Genomic DNA, 15,682 nt, shown 5'->3' with positions numbered 1-15,682 from the left:
ATGTAGGAGAAAATAATCTGAGACTAGGTAAATATCTCCTAGCACTTCTACTGTAGATAGCATTGAGTCAAAGTATAAGATTGTTACAGAAGTAACAGAAAAAGCTACTCTCCTTCTCTTACGTGAATGTCTCCACTAGATGAAAAGCTGATCCACAAGCAGAACTTCAGCGCTAGATTTCACCCATCGGTGTGTGTGTTTGTAATCTGTAAAATAAACAGCCAAATTAACTTTTGAATGCATGAATATACAAGTGGCTTCTAAACAAACAAAAACAGAGAATCTACCCGACTTTATGGACAGGGGACTGGGGAGAACTTTTGTAAGCAGGCAAAGAATTAGACTTTACAGATTCCGCCGAGTTTTCAGATTTCTTGCATTTATGCCTAAACATGTGCAAGGTTCCCATAAATCCCTTGCAACAGTGTTAGTGCTAAGTTAATTTTGCTAAGAAATGGAGCACTTACTAATGAAAAACTTTCTTAAGCTCCAACTTCTCAGTCGCGTTTCCAGATAAAATTCTGAACTCCATTAATACAGTTGTCTTACATTTTTTTTTTTCCTTTTTCCTAACTCTTGCCAAGGACATGCTCTTAAACCCCAGGTTTCTTCAATTTTTACATCGCTTCTGGACGGGTTGAAAAAATTCTACATCACAAAGGTATTTAATTTTTGTCCTCGGCCTCTAATTAATTCAGATTCTAAAAGCTTTGGACACACATGCCTGCAAAAGCACACTGTATAAATTGAATGTTCGGTCTTCTCTTCTTCCCCCACACCAAATCTTAACCTGGATTTTTTTTTTAAAGTGTGCTGAATGTCTACACTAGTGCAGAGTCTATGGGTGGAAATGGCAGAACAGCATCTGCCAGCTGTTTTAGTTGAGAGTAGTAGCACAGCACAGGTGGGGAAGAGAGGTGGGAACTTCTGATGTCAGAGTTCCTGCATTTATCTGAATGAGAAATATCTTCGAGTGTGCAAGACATCTCTCTTCATCGACTTGTTGGCCTCTACCATTAGTGGTGGGGAAGGAAAAAAGCGAAACCATGCATGCCAATAGGCTGTTCCTGCTAATCTTGATGCCGACATGTTAATTCTGTATCCTCCATAATTTTAGCAGGAGAAGCTTGTTGAACTTGGAATGTTTCAAAATGAAATTTCATGTTCAGAAAATAAAGATTCACTTATTATCAGAAACATCCACATGGCAGTAGTCGTAAATGGTTACAGAATAGAGAATAATGGATGCTTTACAACACTTCAGTTGCACACTCCCCCCCCCCCCCCCGCTTGCATTTGTAAAAGTGAATTTTCAGATTGGTTCTCTTGACGGCATCCTCTTGAGCGTTTCTCTAAAGTATTGCACTTTTAAATATGTGCCGTGTTACCTTGAAATGTGCCTTTTGTTTATGCTAAAATGCTTGTGTATCTGCTTTAGAAGAGTTGTACCGTGTTCAAAATAAGTTATGAAAATGAATATATTGTAAGTGACTTAAAATGTTAGATCAATATGAATAATAGTATCTTGCTGAACTACCTTCATATAATGGAGATGCCTGTCTTTTCACAGTTCAAAGGATTTGATCCCAATGCGCTATGTGTTGCTACTTTGCTTTTTGAGGGAGACAGAGAGAAGGTTCTTCAGCATGAAAAGCAAGTTTATGATATTGCTGCAAAATTTGGGTATGAAACCTTTATATCTTAATAGTTAAGCAATGTGTTGAAAAGTCCAAAATCTATGTTGAGCTGAAAACCAGAGGCATTTTATGGAAATCATGAGGTATCGTGCATTTTTCAATACTACAAAACCATTTTGGAAAGTGAGAATGAAATTGTAGACATTAACTAAGAGGTTAGTGCATAAAAATGTACATGAAAACACAAGGGTCATTTGAAGTTGCTTCAGCACAAATGTTTCTTGGGACTTACCTGGTAACTGTGATACAAAATTGAATAAATTTTGCCATAGTCCAGTTGAGTTCACGGCTATTTCCTTTTCTCTGTAGCACACGAAAGGGACTTTTGTGACGCTAAACAAACAAATCTTAACGCACTGAAGGAGAGCATTGTTTTGAGCATTATACCTGAATACTGTGCATTATTGACTAAAGCCGTGACTCAGGCCAGCCTGTTTTAAAAAGGAAATTGTATTTAATCAACAGAACTTGATTAATTATATGTATCCCACCTCCTGTCACTGATTGCTCTGTGCTGTTACAAAGGAACAGAAAACATTTCACTTTAATAACAAGCTGAGTAATGATAGGGTGGTTTGTGTCCATCTGGTTTGATTGATTACAGGAATAATCAATGAAACCACGGTGAAGATATTTGTCTGGGCCACAACTTTATTTCCCATTTAAACAAATTATTACTTAGATCACTGTGTTTAATGGGGAAAAACAGACACTTTGCAAATGTTCTGCATTACAGGTCCACTAACCTAATATCTGAGTGACATGTTACAGCGCTCAACCTCCCATTCTCACCAAAATGTCCTTTCAAGAAGGTGTGAATTTAAGGGGCAGGCTGATAGGGGACAGAAGTAAAACACCTGAAATATAGACACTTTGTGAACATTAAGCAATTACAGAATAGCCTGGCAGCTTAAAAAGTAGGAGCTGTTCTTCATTCTTGGTCAAACATCTCTGCCCCATCATCCTTTTCTTCTGTTTGCTAGTCTTGAAGCTAGAAGACGAGGAGAACTGGAACAGACAGCCACTATTAGCTGTTATGGCTACTAACCCCAAAACTCAGCTTGTTCCACCTAGAGGATGTTTTCCTCGTACTTGCTGCCTCTTTGCTCTTCTTCCTATATGCCTTGTATTTTACTTTTTCTTAAGAGAAAATGAGTTAAGGCTGTCCTGCCACTGTTATTTTTTTAGGTCAGTTTCTCAAATACACACACATTTAAACTTAATATGTATTAGAGCATTTGTACCCCAGTCTTTAGCCAAAATGGCTCCCAGAGCGGCTTCCATAAAATCATTTAAAATGGGGCATTTTCAATGGAACTTAATTTACCTGCCTAAATTCTTGATTGGAAACAACCTTGCTGTAAACCATTTCATGCCATAGGAATAACTGATGTATTATGATATTTTACTGTCCCTAAATTATAGTGGTCTGGCAGCTGGAGAAGACAATGGACAGAGAGGATACATGTTAACGTTTGTCATTGCTTACCTTCGGGTAGGTCTTTCTTATTTTTTAAAAAAACCCAATTTCCCATTATGTACTGTGCTGTTGTGTATAGGAGACAAGGAAGGGTGGGGTGGGGAAAGGTGTTGCATATTTTAATGGTTCAGAGTTTATTCATATACAAAACAACAACATGCATATTGGGCAACTCTGCTTTCTTGTTACACTTCCTAAAAAATTGTAATTGCAGGGTTTTGCCTACAGGATGCACATTGACCCCATGACAAATGAATCGGTCAGCTTTAGTTGTTTGGGAAGGATTAGATGGGGAGGAAGTTTGAATCCGGGTCTATCTACATTCTCCCCACCCCACTCCAAAACAGCTTGAACAAAGATCTCTCAGCTACCTAGCCCTGATCATCTCATTAGGTCAGTAGGCACTGTTCAGGAACAGGCCAGCAATGAGGTGATGCGAGGCCATTTGCTTTTGGCAGCAGATCTGTCCCCACCATTGTGCTGTTATTGAAGAAGAAGAAGAAGAGGAGGAGGAGGAGTTTGGATTTGATACCCCGCTTTATCACTACCCAAAGGAGTCTCAAAGCAGCTAACATTCTCCTTTCCCTTCCTCCCCCACAACAAACACTCTGTGAGGTGAGTGGGGCTGAGAGACTTCAAAGAAGTGTGACTAGCCCAAGGTCACCCAGCAGCTGCATGTGGAGGAGCGGAGACATGAACCCAGTTCCCCAGATTACAAGTCTACCGCTCTTAACCACTACACCACACTGGCTCTCCCAAGGAGAGGTGAGGGGAAGACAGGGTCCTAGTGTTGTCCCTCCTCATTCCCAAGGCCTAGTTAGTGCTTTTCCAGTTGGAGGAAGGAGGTAGGAGGGCTCTAGGACCCTGCCAGAGCCTTACGCCTCCTTCTCAAAGCCCAGTGCATGACTTAGTTTGCTTTGAGGGCTGTGATACTGTCTACTAAATACTCAGTGGCAAATTTCTTTCTGATTAAAAAAAACCACACACAACTTGACCTGATAACATGTCAGCTGTGTTCCTGATGTCTAAAGGCCAAAAAGACTATAACAATTTGAAGTAGTTGGTAGAATAAACAAATTTATGCAGTAGGTCGTGGGAGTGTGCTAGGTCTCTTTGACAAATTAATGTTCTCAGAATATTAATATACTTGAATGTTTTGGGTTCTGTAATTATACAAAGTAGCAGGTTTGAGGCCTATAGATATATAACTTTAGGGGTTCTAATCTGCAAATGATCTCCTCTATAGGACCTGGGCATGGATTATTATATAATAGGAGAATCGTTTGAAACATCTGTTCCCTGGGACAGGTAAAATCAGTGCATTTTCTGTTTCTGCATTGTCTGAAGTTGTAAAAGCTGTGCACCATATGAAAAGGGTCACTAAGGTTTTCGAAAATTAGTAAAGTGAGATTATACATTTTCCAGGCCATGTGTGACCTACTTTAGCAGTAGAATTTCTAATGAGGGTTTTTTGCAGAGCTGTCAACCTTCCTTTTTTTTTGCATTGGGAAACGGCCATAGCTGTCAACTTTCCCTTTTTATGCAATGGGAAACAGCGCTGGAATAAGGGAATTTCCCGCAAAAAAAGTTGACAGCCATGGTTGTTTGTTGAATTAAACAAACCACTGATTTTTATCCAAGAATATATTGAGAAAACAGCTGATTTCTCTCAGCTGATAAGCAAGTGAATGGCTTCCTGTATACATAACTGTTTTCCGAAGACCATCCAAATATAGTCGTATTGTTCTACAATTCTAGGAGGCCGTTGGGCTCACAGATAGTATCTAGACGAGCTTCGTCATGTTCCACATGCGTAATTATTCTTAACCATTATCATTTTCCAAATACAGTGTTCATGTCCTACATGCATAAACGCAATTTTCTGGATTAGGCCTTCCATTTGTGAGAAGCTCTTCTGTATCTATACTGTACATTACGTAATTTTGACTTTCTTCAGGGTCATCGCAGTTTTGAAACAACAAATGTAGATTTAGTTCACATGAAATACTTGCATCCCATGCAAGCAGTTTGCAAGCCATGCCCATCGACATCTTACATAGGAGCATTTACTGAGTCATTGTGGGCCATGTTATCTGTTGCAGGATTAATGTTAGGAGGAGCTTGGCAGAAATATACAGTATCTGCTTTGTCAGATTATGCAGTAGATACACCTAACTAGAAGAGGAAACCTAAGTGGTGAGCTGTTGGGCAAAATATTGCAATAGATGCCACAGCTATAACAAAGAAGGAAATGTTTTTGAGAAATAAGGAAATATAGCAAAAAAAAAAAAATCTTCCTCCACCAGGAACAGCCCATTAGTCCCGGAGAGCTATGTGACTTTTTACATTTTTTTTCATCTGTAAACTCAGCCATTTTCTTTTTGCATTGCAAACGTTAGTATGTCTAAACATTGCATTTAGAATCCTACTAAACTTTATTCTTTTCTGGCATCCAGTGTTTTGAAGCAAACAAGCTGAATTTAACCTTGGCTCCCTAACACTTATAAACTTACAGTTCTGACAGATAAAATTGCACAACAAACTTAAACGTAGAATCATTTCTTTTAACGAAACAAAATGTGCTTCAATTTAACACAAATTGTAAAAAAAAAAACCCTACTTAAATGCAATATAAATCTCACACAAATCTCATAATAAATATGTGCACAAAATAAGTGGAGATTTCTTTTAACTTCTCGGTTGTATTTTGTTTCAGGGTTCTAGACCTTTGCCGGAATGTGAAGGAAAGAATAGTAAGAGAATGCAAAGAAAGAGGCGTTCAGTTTGCACCTTTCGTTTCCTGTCGGTAAGACACATTAAATTTCAGCTGCCTATGGAACTGAATGAAATCAGTCTAAATTAGGGGTAGTTGCAGTCTTGATATTCTTTTGATTTGAGGTGGTTGGGGGAAAGGGCCAGATCTTGGTTTTGGGACACCACAACTATACTGTCCGGTAGATCCACCCTCTCCCACTACCCAATGCCAGGATTGGTGGCTTCATCCTATCATTTTTTTTCTGTACATATGCAAATACCAAAGTGTAACAGTGTGTACATTATGGCATTGGTGGAGCATAAGTTTACCACTTTGTATTGCATTGCTACTTTCCTCCTTTTGGCCCTATTAATGAGTGCTGATAGCCATTTTTACCTAGTAAAGCTATCTCGTATTTATTATAGTGGTCTTCATCAGGAGTGTACAATTAAACTTCAAGCATAGTTCTCCTTCTCCTTCTTCTTCTTGCAGCTTTTGTGCCTTTCTGGTCACTGTACCTAAAAAGTATATTGTAGAGTTGGAAAAGGTTCAGACAAGGGCAAAACGGTCCTGGGGATTACAGTTCATAACATGATACGTGGCACATAGAAAGCGGATATAGAGAGGTTTTTCTCCCTCATAACACTAGAACTCTTGGGCATGTGAGTGAAGCTGAATGTTGAAAGATAAAAGCAAGTGCATAGTTAAATCACGGAGCTTGCTCCTGCAGGTGATGGGCACCCAGTTAGATAACTTGGAAAGAGGATCCAGCAAAGGTTATCAGCAGCTGCTAGCCACAATGGCTATGTTGTGCCTCCATAGTAGGAGGAGATGGGTCTCTGAATACCGGTTGCCAGGAATCACAGATGGACAGGGTGCCCTTGTGCTGATGTCCACCTTGCAGGCTCCCCCCCCCCAAGGCATCTTGTCACCCACGGTGAGAACAGGATGCTGAACTCAATAGGCCTAATCTAGCAGGCTCGGCTTATGTTATTATGTGTAGAACAGTGTGGTACTTGATCTAACAAATACCTTTTGTATCACAGGGTGACACAGACCTACGATGCTGGCGCCTGTGTCTATTTCTATTTGGGCTTTAACTACAGAGGATTAAGTGACCCTGTTCACGTTTATGAAGAAATAGAGGTAATTGTAACTATTTATCGCTTTCATGTTGTATAATACTTGGCTGTAGTAATTCATTCACTATAACAAGTAAAACTGAAAGTTAGAGGCAGACTCCTTGTGGTGAGAGGTTCCGCTCATGAGATCCTTCCACCAGGAAAAAGTGGGGAACAGTTTCTGCCGATTTCTTCCCCCCCTCCCCGAGAAGCTGCTCCAGAGAGCTGGGGAAACCTACAGAACAAGGTCAGCAAGGAGAAGTGTGGAATTGTTGTCCCCCACCCCATCCCCTTCCTCAATTCCACGAACAGAAGGAGCCCTTTTTGTAGATGGCTCCAACCCTGTATATGTCAATATTCCAAGCTGAGATGCTTCCTATCTTTGCCAGCCTTTGAGAGGAGTTGTAGCTCCTTCATTTATGTGGACTTCCAGTAACGTGTGGTGAAAACCTATCCCCCAATAGGAGGGTGGAATACAACTATTTTGCAATATGTAAACCACTTCTAAACTTGGCAGAATGTGTAAATAATCTCAATTGCATTGTATTGTTTGTTTGCTAGTATTTAAAACGAATGAAAGGTGTGTAATTGTCCAGACCTTGCTACATCAACATTGAGCTTAGTGAATAATTGAGCTATTTGCATTCTTTAGGTGTCAGCTAGAGAAGAAATCCTTGCTAATGGAGGAAGCCTGTCACATCATCATGGAGGTAATGTTTCTAGTTACTTACATAGAAGTGTTTGATACCCGTTTTTGTATAATGCGGTTAAGCCTAGCTTTGTGGTGCTACTCATGTTATGCAGGAGAGCTTTGGGAGATTTCTTATTATGAACATGACTTTCAAGACTTTGACATGGTTAACTTCTGCGATGATGCCGAGCTTGGTTCAGTCCATGTTTTAAAGCGAACTGATCTGATCTGCATTTCATGGACTAATACTCAGATACATAACACATAGCTATCCTTCAGATTGCACACTTCTCCAAATGTTGCAACGCAGTTAAGTAGTAGAAAACGGGATGGAGCAGACCTATAACTGAACACATGTGTGAAACTAACAGTGATTAGAAATAAGAGTGATTAGAAATAGACCGATATTTCCAACCCTAGGTGTCGCCTATTTTAAATGGTTGTCAGAAGAAATATTCTCCTGCGCCCCAGCCAAGGGGCTGCTGATGAAAACCTTTTTGCATCAGGAAGGTGGCTCAGGAGCACATTAAGCCAGTGCTTCTGGATCTGCACAGACTCCCTAATGGTTTCTGAGCACAAGTTGATATGGTAGCATCAGTAGCTAGTTAGCACTAGTCTCCCTCTTTTCCTATATGCCATCATTATAACTGTAATATGCTAAAAACCAGTGGTCTGACAGTTCTCTATCAACCCTGTGCTGTCCGTATGACTGGTAAGGGTGTAGTGGGAGACCTTGCCATACATCTGAAATGGCTTTTTGGAAGGAAGACAGTAGGATACCCTGAGCTGCCTAAGCCACCACTGACTGTTCCGAGGCCACAGTATTCCGTTTGGGGTTAGGCCATGCGGGTGTCTTGCCCCTGCTGTCTCATTGATTCCTCTGGCCCTTCAAGGGTACAGCCTGACCACTACAGCAGAGAGCACCACACACCAGAAACACGATGAGACCCAACAGGCTGAGTCTAGAGCATTTCTGTATACATGTTTGAGAACAGTATAGCTCAGTCGATAGAGCGTGAGACTCTTAATCTCAGGGTCATGGGTTCGAGCCCCATGTTGGGTGAAAGATTCCTGCATTGCAGGGGGTTGGACTAGGTGGTCCGCATGGTCCCTTCCAACTCTACAATCCTATGATTCTATGAATCGGGATAAATATATATGCAAAATGTCTTACTGTTTCCTGTCCTGATCCTAGAGATAGAAATATTGCATGCAATACTGTTGCAAAAACGGAGCGTGGGAGAATTTACTAGAATGGTGTACAGTGGTACCTCGGTTTTTGGATGTCTCTGTTGCCGAATGTTTTGGTTTTTGAATGCCAAAAACCCAGAAGTAAATGCTTCTGTTTTCGAACGTGCCTCGGAAGTTGGAACAGCTTCCGCTGCGTATCTGTTGTTTTTCACACTTTTCTCTATTGAATTGGCAGACCGCCCTTTGCGCCTCAGTTTTCGAATGTTTCGGAAGTCGAACGGTCTTCCAGTTCAAAAACTGAGGTACCAGTGTATAAGGAATTGTGAAGTCAATGGCTACAATTCCGGCACATTGGGTCCTTTCCCCCTCCATCTTGTAAATCGCCTTGAGATGGTTGTTTAGAAGGCAATTAATAAATTGATGGTGGCAATTGTCTTCTATGGCATAGAGCACATGACGAAACAAGCTTGAAACTCTCTCCCCCCCCCCGACACACACACACACCACACCCCGCTTTGCCAATGGCGTTTCTGTGGTGATCGGATCTAATATTGTGTGTTAAATTCCTCCTGTGTATCTCAATGTTCCTGGAGTTTACTGTTTAGGATTAAACTGGTTGTATCCTCTTTTTTAAATTATTATTATTATTATTATTATTATTATTATTATTATTATTTACTGACCTTCAGGCCTTCCTGTGACATTCCCAGCATTGCTTTTTAGTTCCTCTGTGAGGAAGAATATTGATGCAATTCCTCCTCAGTGTTTGCCCTATAATTGTGATTAATAACAGTTGCTTTCACTATCTGGAAACAGACAGCCTGGTTAGTCTGCCTACAATCATGTTGTGATAAATGGAGCTATTTTAACTCCGGTTTTGTGTATCAAACAAAACAGATGTAGTCTGAGACTTGGGGCTATAAGGAATATAAAGCCTGTTTAATTCAATCTTCATGGTGTTTGTTGTTTTAAGGAAGGGACTGGGTAGTTTATACAGCAGAGTTTATTCTAGAAACTTAAATAGTTACCATTTCCGCATGCAGCAACTGTTCACTCTACAGGACAGGTTCCTGAGAAGCAGCCACCTGCTGTGGAAACAAAACTTGAGACACTTAAGAGAAGTTGCTTCAAAAAAATAAAAAACTTCACAAATAAACCAATGAAGAACAATTTAACGTTTAACCTAAAACTCATTGAATGCCAACCTTTGACAAGAGCTAATGATAGGGAGAACATGGCATAATGAATATGCAATGTCAACTAAGGGCTTGAAGCAAAATGTTCAGCGAAATTCTCCTTACCTTTTTCCATCCAATGGTCCATGCGCTGATATGTTCTCCTCTCCATCCAATGGGAGCATATTTTCAATGATTGGGGCAACTAGGATTTACTTTCCACACTCCCATGTAGAGTCAGTCTGGACTTTTTCTTCTTCCCTTCCATGCCCTCTTCACTATTCTCCAAAATGCCAGAAAAACAGGGGAGTGTGGATTGCGGACCTTTCCATGTCCAAGACTTGCATTAGCAAGTCTTATTTCTAGCCACAGGTTGTTCAGTGTTGCCAGTCTCTGGCACCAGTCTACAAATATGTGGTGGGGATTCAGGCTTTCTCAACCTTGGCCCTCTGGATGTTTTGAGGCTACAATTCCCATCATCCTTGACCACTGGTCCTGCTAGCTAGAGATCATGGGAGTCGTAGGCCAAAACACCTGGAGGGCCGAGTTTGACAAAGCCTGACCTAAGCAGTCCCATCGGTGGAAGCCCTGAGCAAGGACTTCTGCTTCTGCAATAGTCCTCTCCTCCCTGCCCCTTCCCAAAATTGGGTTGGGACAACGCCTAGAACATAGTGTGTGTGTGTGTGTGTGTGTGTGTGTGTGAGAGAGAGAGAGAGAGAGAGAGAGAGAGAGAGAGAGAGAGAGAGAGTTGTAACATCTGGCAAGCTGCACTGCACAGATTGGAAGAGTTTGATGTTGAATTGCACCCCTCATATTATGCTAAGCATAGCAGAATGTTATAACACATTTTCATTGATGATCCTGGATTACTATGAGTATAAGTGCCCAGAAGTAAAACACCATGTGGTGAAAGGGCTCTCAAAAATCTACCAAAAGTTCTAGGTTCTTAAATACTGTTAGTGATTAAAATGTATTGGGCTTCATCATCTTTGTGCCTGTTTCCATTGAACAGTTTGCTCAGCTGATTTGTGCACACAAGGTTGTGGTTAAAAGCCATTGCCCTCCATCTAGGTGATATTTATGGGTTAATTGAACAAATGGCGGTCGTGCATTTTCAACCCGCAATTGTAGTTTAGAGTCTCAAGTCACCTAACTATGACATCAGAGCAGACCAGCTAATGATATTAAGAGACAGGGAAGGCAGGTGGAAAGCAAGTATTGCAATGGGTAGCTGGTCAGAACTGCAAATAAGCATAAATGCAGCCTGTCAGTCATGATAGGCTCTACAGTAATTATTGCAAAAAAATAATAATACCCAATTATGCTACAGGTTGACCTGCAGGCAAAATGCCTACAAGACAGAAGCAGATCTAGATTAAAGGCATACAGCATGAATCCTTCATGCTGGTTGACACGTATGTCAGTCACTCAGTGACTGCTGCATGAACAGATACTTCGGATCTGTGAAATAGGCATCAGATATCCCAGAATGGTCCGAGGGAGTTCGCTAGTAGAAAGTATTCACTGAGAAGTCATGGATTTATGCAGCCAGGTGGACAGGAAGTTTGTATATCTCTAGCTCAGTGGTAGAGCACATGTTGTGCTTGCAAGAATCCTTGGCATGGTCAGGTGGGAATGAGAAAGTCTCCCTGCAGGCTGGAAACACCGGATAGCCATCTGATTCAAAGAGTCTTTCTTTGTTCCTCAAGGAAGACAAAATGGTGTTGCTCCTTTTTTAAATGAAACCTTGGTTTGCCGTAGTTGTGCTAAGCACTAAGGACATGCAGCTTGTAACTTTATGCAACAAAGGGGTTAATTTTTTTATCAAGTGCGTTCATAAAGGACCACCAATGTCCGCTGTATGGCTCCCCCCCCCTTGGCTTTCCGGTTCGCTAATCAAATGTATGTTAGATTTATTATTGCAAAAGTATAAAGCATAGAAAATGTGACAAGATAGATGTGTAAATTATCACTCTGACAGAACTAATGATGCACTCCGAGCACCTTCTGTTTTCAAGCACTTGGTGAGCGACTTCATTAAATATGCAATGGCTGTTTGGTGCAGCGTCTGAGACTATCAGTTCAGTCCCTCGTGGAATTGCATTATTACGGGAGGTGGGGGAAAGACAGGCATGCTAGCTGTCGGACATCCTGCTGTGGCTTTAATGTGCTCCATCTTGTTGGACCAGTTGTTTTCAGTCTTCTTGAGACAATTACATCCATAACCACAGGATATGTTCGCCGAAACAATATTACGGATAATAGCGGATAATAGCATAGACTATTCATTGTCTCTTTAGCTCTAACTGGAATGTGGGTGGTTGGACTTGAGAGATCTCTGCCGTCCTTGGAATGTCAGCGTTGCCAAATAGAGAACAGGAATATGGCCACAGGAAAATGCCCATCTTTTTCTAAGAAAACATGCATTTTCCATACTCTCTCTCTCTCCAAACCACGCTGGTTATACGTTTGAGGTTGCCATATGAATTTGATGCCAATAATTGGCTTGTGCTTTTGCCAAATACTTAGAAAACAGATCAGGCTCTTTTTTTTCTCCTAGCCTATGCTGTTTAGTCAGCTCTGCAACACAGTTTGTATTCCTCAGAGAAAAGAAACAAAAATGCTCTGCTCTCCTTTGGTAATCCCCGTCATTAATTATTTGAACGACACTTTAGGTAGAATGGGCCATGCAAGATGGGTTGAATTTAGTTGCAAATGTGTGGAAGAGGCAGGGGCTGTGGCATATTGCCTTATACAAATGGATCATGCCCTTTGTTTGTTTGTTTGTTTGTTACATTTATGGCCTTCCTCCCAAAGGAGCCCTGGTTGAAGCTAGCAAATACAAATGGGTGTCTGCCTTGACTTATTCAGTCAATAATTAAAATACTCAAGTAATTAACAGCCCTTAAAAGACACAACTGATGGTTAATAAAAAATAAAAATCTGTACCTTTATGTTTGATTGTTGTAGATCCACAACTGCATTCAAATTGTTTTATCACTTGCTATTAGTCGCCCTTGGGCTCTTTGGGGAGAAAGGGTGGGGTATAATTTTAATTAATAAAATAAATAGATTATAATTGAAGTCAGAAAACTGAGTTAGTACTCGTATTGCCTAGGATATAATAAGTCGCACAAAGGTCATGGCAATCTTCATTGTACACATAGTTAACAGCACAATCGTATATATGTTTTACTCAGGTGTAAGTTCCATTGAGCTCAGTGGGGACATCCTTCCAGGTAAATGGGTACAGGATTGCAGCCTTAAGTTCAACCATCCACTTTTGTGAGAAACATGCTTCCTGGCTTGTTGGCCAGATTTTTTTGATTATTATTTTTTAAGTAACTTCCTGCAGCTGCATCCACTTCGTGTACGTTTAAGAGCTCAACATTAAAAGCCTCTTTGTATGAAAACCTACATATTTTTTGTATGTATATAAAAAAGTAAGCCTAAGGATTGGTGTTTCCTTTGCAGTACCTCGATATATCCTGCTCACACCGTTCAGAATATATGCAGCTTTAATTTAATTTTTAATGTGACGCACTATCTTGGCCTAAACTTTATCTAAATTTCATACTTTGTAAAGAGAGTAAGCAGTGTGGAACACAGGATTCCTCTGGGAGTACATCGAGCTTAATGAGCTTGATAGTCTGGTGGGCTCAATAAATCAAATAAAGCAAAACATTTCTCATTTTTGAATAAAAGCATTTATCACCCAGTGTTTGTTCATTCATGGTCACAAGATTGATTGGCTCCTGCTATTATGGTGAATATTAAAGACTTTTTTTCCCCCTTCCCTTTTTCTTTCCAGTGGGCAAGTTACGGAAGCAGTGGCTGAAAGACAGCATCTCAGATGTTGGCTATGGGATGCTGAAATCTGTCAAACAATTTGTGGACCCCGATAACATCTTTGGAAACAGGAACCTTTTATAAGCCTGGTTACTATCCAAACTGAAATTACAAAAAAACCACCACCATCATTTATGAGTCTCATGGCTATCCCAGTATCCAGATATAGCATGGACCCAATTTGAAAGCTGTTCACTCCTTACATCTTTAATTTTCTTCAGTTAAATGTGATCATACAATTAACTCATAGCACACTTCCCACAGAGTACTCCAAAACGTTTCTCACACACAACCAGCCCAAAGTATACTAATGTCAATCTAACAGATAACCTGTTTGGATGGCTTCCCCTGCTATAGTGCAAGAATAGCTAAGGCGGATACTAAATGTTTCTGTCATAGGAGACGTTCTTGACAAAGCAGCACTTCTGAGAAGCAGATGAAAAATGGGTTTATATTTATATAAAACAGCTTTTCTATTGAAATTTTAAACAGGCAATGAAATTTATGCCATGCTGCAATTTTTTTTTTAAATCAATACTCGAAAAGAATTTTGGATTGCTAGTTCCCCCTATCTGGTATTACTGAAAGTTCAAAAAGTGTAGTCTCAATAGCATTTGTAACTTAATGTTCTGAACAATACTTACTGACTCCAAAAAGCAAACATTTATTTTTAAATACAGAAAAACACACTTTATCTTTGTTAAACAAAGTGTAGTGCTTTCATAATTTTCCCCTGCTGATTCTTTTACAGGGCAAAATTTCCCAAGTAGACAAACGGTCCTGTTAATTCTGTTTCTCCAGAAGTGTAATTTGGAGTTTTGGCCATTTCAATTCTGAAACAGTCTATTTTAAATTTTGACTGCTAGCTATGAGTGTAATCATTTACTCCACAAAAATAAAATGCCATGCTTTTCTAAACAGTATCAGAAAGCATTAGAATGAAACCTACCTTAGAGTGGTTAAAATAATTTAATTCTGCCTATAAATACCTACATTTTTAGGCACCAGTTCTTAAAGATTCTATATATATGTATCTGAAAAAGCTTTAAACATAAATATCTGCAATTGTGACACTCCCCCCAAATAATGTTTATGTTAATGTCTGCTAGCAATTAGTAACAAATGTGAAGTTTGAACACATCAGTTAAACATCCTGTCCTAATCTGACCACTAAATTTTTGCTATTTAATCTTAACCCAGCATGTCAACTCAAAGCAGTGTATGGTCAAATCATAGCTACTGCATTCGTGCCCTAAAGCACCTTAAAAACAGACCCAATGTATAATATTTCATGACGATTGTCAGTTTGCTGTTGGTCTTACCAAAACTCATGAATGCAATCCAGATAGTCCTTTAAAAATTTAATCCACAAGGTGTTTTAAAAAAAATAAAATTGCAGCGTGATTGGCCTGAATTACTCTCTACTAAAGTCTGCACCTATAGTAAACATTAAGACTGAGCACAACATTAAGATTTTTGTTTCTTAACCATGTACAAGGTATCCTCATTGGCATCAATCTGGTTACACCAGGGTACTCAGTTTTGGTTTTGATAGGAAAAAGAGTGTTTTCATGTGCCTAATGAGCACCATATCTAGGATCAGATGTTTGTTTCAGGGAATAAAATTGCCTTTTTGATAGCAAAAGTTTAATTTCCTGATTATTTTTGCTTGCTCTGACCAAGTTTATTCTATTTCCAAATGTGTAGTTTCACTTATGGTGCT

At 39.9% G+C, this 15,682-nt stretch overlaps 1 protein-coding gene across 2 annotated transcripts in view; it reads left to right on the top strand.

Moving 5' to 3' along the window:
- Positions 1-14,483, top strand: part of AGPS (alkylglycerone phosphate synthase) — a 48,462-nt gene extending 33,979 nt beyond the window's left edge. Inside the window, exons 13-20 of one of the 2 annotated variants that reach the window (XM_033167490.1) lie at positions 601-661; positions 1,571-1,683; positions 3,123-3,192; positions 4,424-4,485; positions 5,894-5,983; positions 6,979-7,078; positions 7,706-7,763; positions 13,922-14,483. In XM_033167490.1, coding sequence (XP_033023381.1) covers positions 601-661; positions 1,571-1,683; positions 3,123-3,192; positions 4,424-4,485; positions 5,894-5,983; positions 6,979-7,078; positions 7,706-7,763; positions 13,922-14,043 — 676 coding nt within the window. In that variant the 3' untranslated portion in view covers positions 14,044-14,483. Of the gene's footprint in view, positions 1-584; positions 662-1,570; positions 1,684-3,122; positions 3,193-4,423; positions 4,486-5,893; positions 5,984-6,978; positions 7,079-7,705; positions 7,764-13,921 lie in introns of both variants that reach the window. The other variant, XM_033167481.1, reaches the window with a different exon arrangement.
- Positions 14,484-15,682: the final 1,199 nt, after the last annotated feature.

Source organism: Lacerta agilis, chromosome 1, assembly GCF_009819535.1.
Source record: "Lacerta agilis isolate rLacAgi1 chromosome 1, rLacAgi1.pri, whole genome shotgun sequence".
NCBI classification, from domain to species: Eukaryota; Metazoa; Chordata; class Lepidosauria; order Squamata; family Lacertidae; genus Lacerta; species Lacerta agilis.
The sequence above is the reverse complement of the archived record's forward strand: the minus strand, read 5'-3'. Positions and strand labels throughout refer to the sequence as shown.